The following is a 1,730-nucleotide window of genomic DNA, read 5'->3' on the forward strand; positions in this document are numbered from 1 at the left end:
TTGTTGTTGTTGTTGTTGTTTATAAACCCTGCCTGTTGTTGTTGTTGTTGTTGTTGTTTATAAACCCTGCCTGTTGTTGTTGTTGTTTATAAACACTGGTTGTTGTTGTTGTTGTTTATAAACCCTACCTGTTGTTGTTGTTGTTGTTTATAAACCCTACCTGTTGTTGTTGTTGTTGTTGTGACAGAGTCTGACCCTGGATGCAGCAGACATGCTCTTCCCTCCTGCTCCTGTGTGTTCTGATGGAACTGAGAGCATCCAGCGCTTCCTGTGCAGTGGTAAAGTTCTGACCTCTTCTGGTTCTGGTTCTGGTTCTGGTTCTGGTTCTCTCACATGTATTGTTGGTTTTTGATGGTTTGTGTGGTTTTCAGAGCTGGGGGAGGAGTACTGCCCCCCCTCACAGTACCTGCTGCCGGTTCTGGAGAGTGACGGAAGCAAACAGAACTCTGACTGTGTGGATGGACTGGAGGAGGCCTGGAAGGTAAACCAGACCCCTCAGACCCCTGAGACCCCTCAGACCTCTCAGACCTCTCAGACCCCTCAGACCCCTCAGACCCCTGAGACCCCTCAGACCTCTCAGACCTCTCAGACCCCTCAGACTCCTCAGACCCCTGAGACCTCTCAGATCCCTCAGACCCCTGAGACCTCTCAAATCCCTCAGACCCCTCAGATCCCTCAGACCCCCAGGGGAGACCTGTGTGAACTTTATGAGTTTAAAGTATTTTCTTTTCTTTGTGTTGCAGAATAAATTCAGTGATTATGAGAAGAGAAAGGTGTGTAACACGCACACGCGCACACACACACACACAGTGTATATAATAGTGAAGTGTATTTGTGTATTTGTGTTTCCCTCTGCAGGAGCAGAAGCAGCAGGAGAAGCTGGCCTTTGAGCGCCACCTGGTGGAGAAGCAGAAGGAGCACACCCAGCTGCTCCTCATGAACAACTACCACAAGGAGAACATCCTGATCTCGGTCCGACAGGTGTGGTACCGGCTCAGACTGAGACAACAAACTCCTGGACCCCACGTGTTCTGGTTCTGCTGAACCGGTTCTGTGTTTCAGGAGCAGGAGCGAGCAGACCTGGGCTTCAGCCAGCAGCAGAGAGCCCAGGAGGCCGAGAGGCAGCTGGTTCTGGAGAAGGTCCGACAGGCCGAGGACAGCATCAGCAGCAGGATCAGCAGCTTGTTGATGGACAGCAGCAGGTCAGAGCTGCAGCTCTCTGAAGCTCTGATGTTAGAGCAGGACCTTCTYCTGACCTCCTGTGTTTGTCTTCAGGCAGAAGAAGAGCGCAGAGTTCCTGCAGGCCATGGAGGAGGACCGGTGAGCAGAACCAGAACATCCAGAGCTTTACTGGACTCTTGATGGAGCACTTAGAGGAACATCTGGCTTCACACTGAGCCTGTTAAATGTATCACAGTTTGAGCTCTGACATCATCGTTTCTTCATGAGGCTGCAGCAGTTCGACAGTGACTGGATCCATCCCTGAACTCTGAGAACTCCAGCTGATGTTATATAAACAAACTGTTTGATTTACCTGATAACCTGCTGAACAACAGCTAGCATACATGCTAACTGAACACTGAATAACAATAGAAACATGTTAGCATTGATTTTACCACTGGACATACATCCAACCATCATCCATCCAACCATCATCCATCCAACCATCATCCATCCATCATCAAGAAAACTACTGTTAGTAAAACTACCTTTATTGGCTAACTACAATC

At 49.0% G+C, this 1,730-nt stretch overlaps 1 protein-coding gene across 1 annotated transcript in view; it reads left to right on the forward strand.

The window, feature by feature from the left end:
- Positions 1 to 1,730, forward strand: part of lrsam1 (leucine rich repeat and sterile alpha motif containing 1) — a gene marked incomplete in the record, with an annotated part of 15,230 nt that overhangs the window by 6,207 nt on the left and 7,293 nt on the right. The window contains 6 exon segments of the mRNA XM_014030370.1: positions 188 to 278; positions 372 to 481; positions 744 to 773; positions 859 to 981; positions 1,063 to 1,202; positions 1,276 to 1,320. Coding sequence (XP_013885824.1) covers positions 188 to 278; positions 372 to 481; positions 744 to 773; positions 859 to 981; positions 1,063 to 1,202; positions 1,276 to 1,320 — 539 coding nt within the window.

Source organism: Austrofundulus limnaeus, unplaced genomic scaffold (genome assembly GCF_001266775.1).
Source record: "Austrofundulus limnaeus strain Quisiro unplaced genomic scaffold, Austrofundulus_limnaeus-1.0 Scaffold1047, whole genome shotgun sequence".
In the NCBI taxonomy this organism is placed as follows: Eukaryota; Metazoa; Chordata; class Actinopteri; order Cyprinodontiformes; family Rivulidae; genus Austrofundulus; species Austrofundulus limnaeus.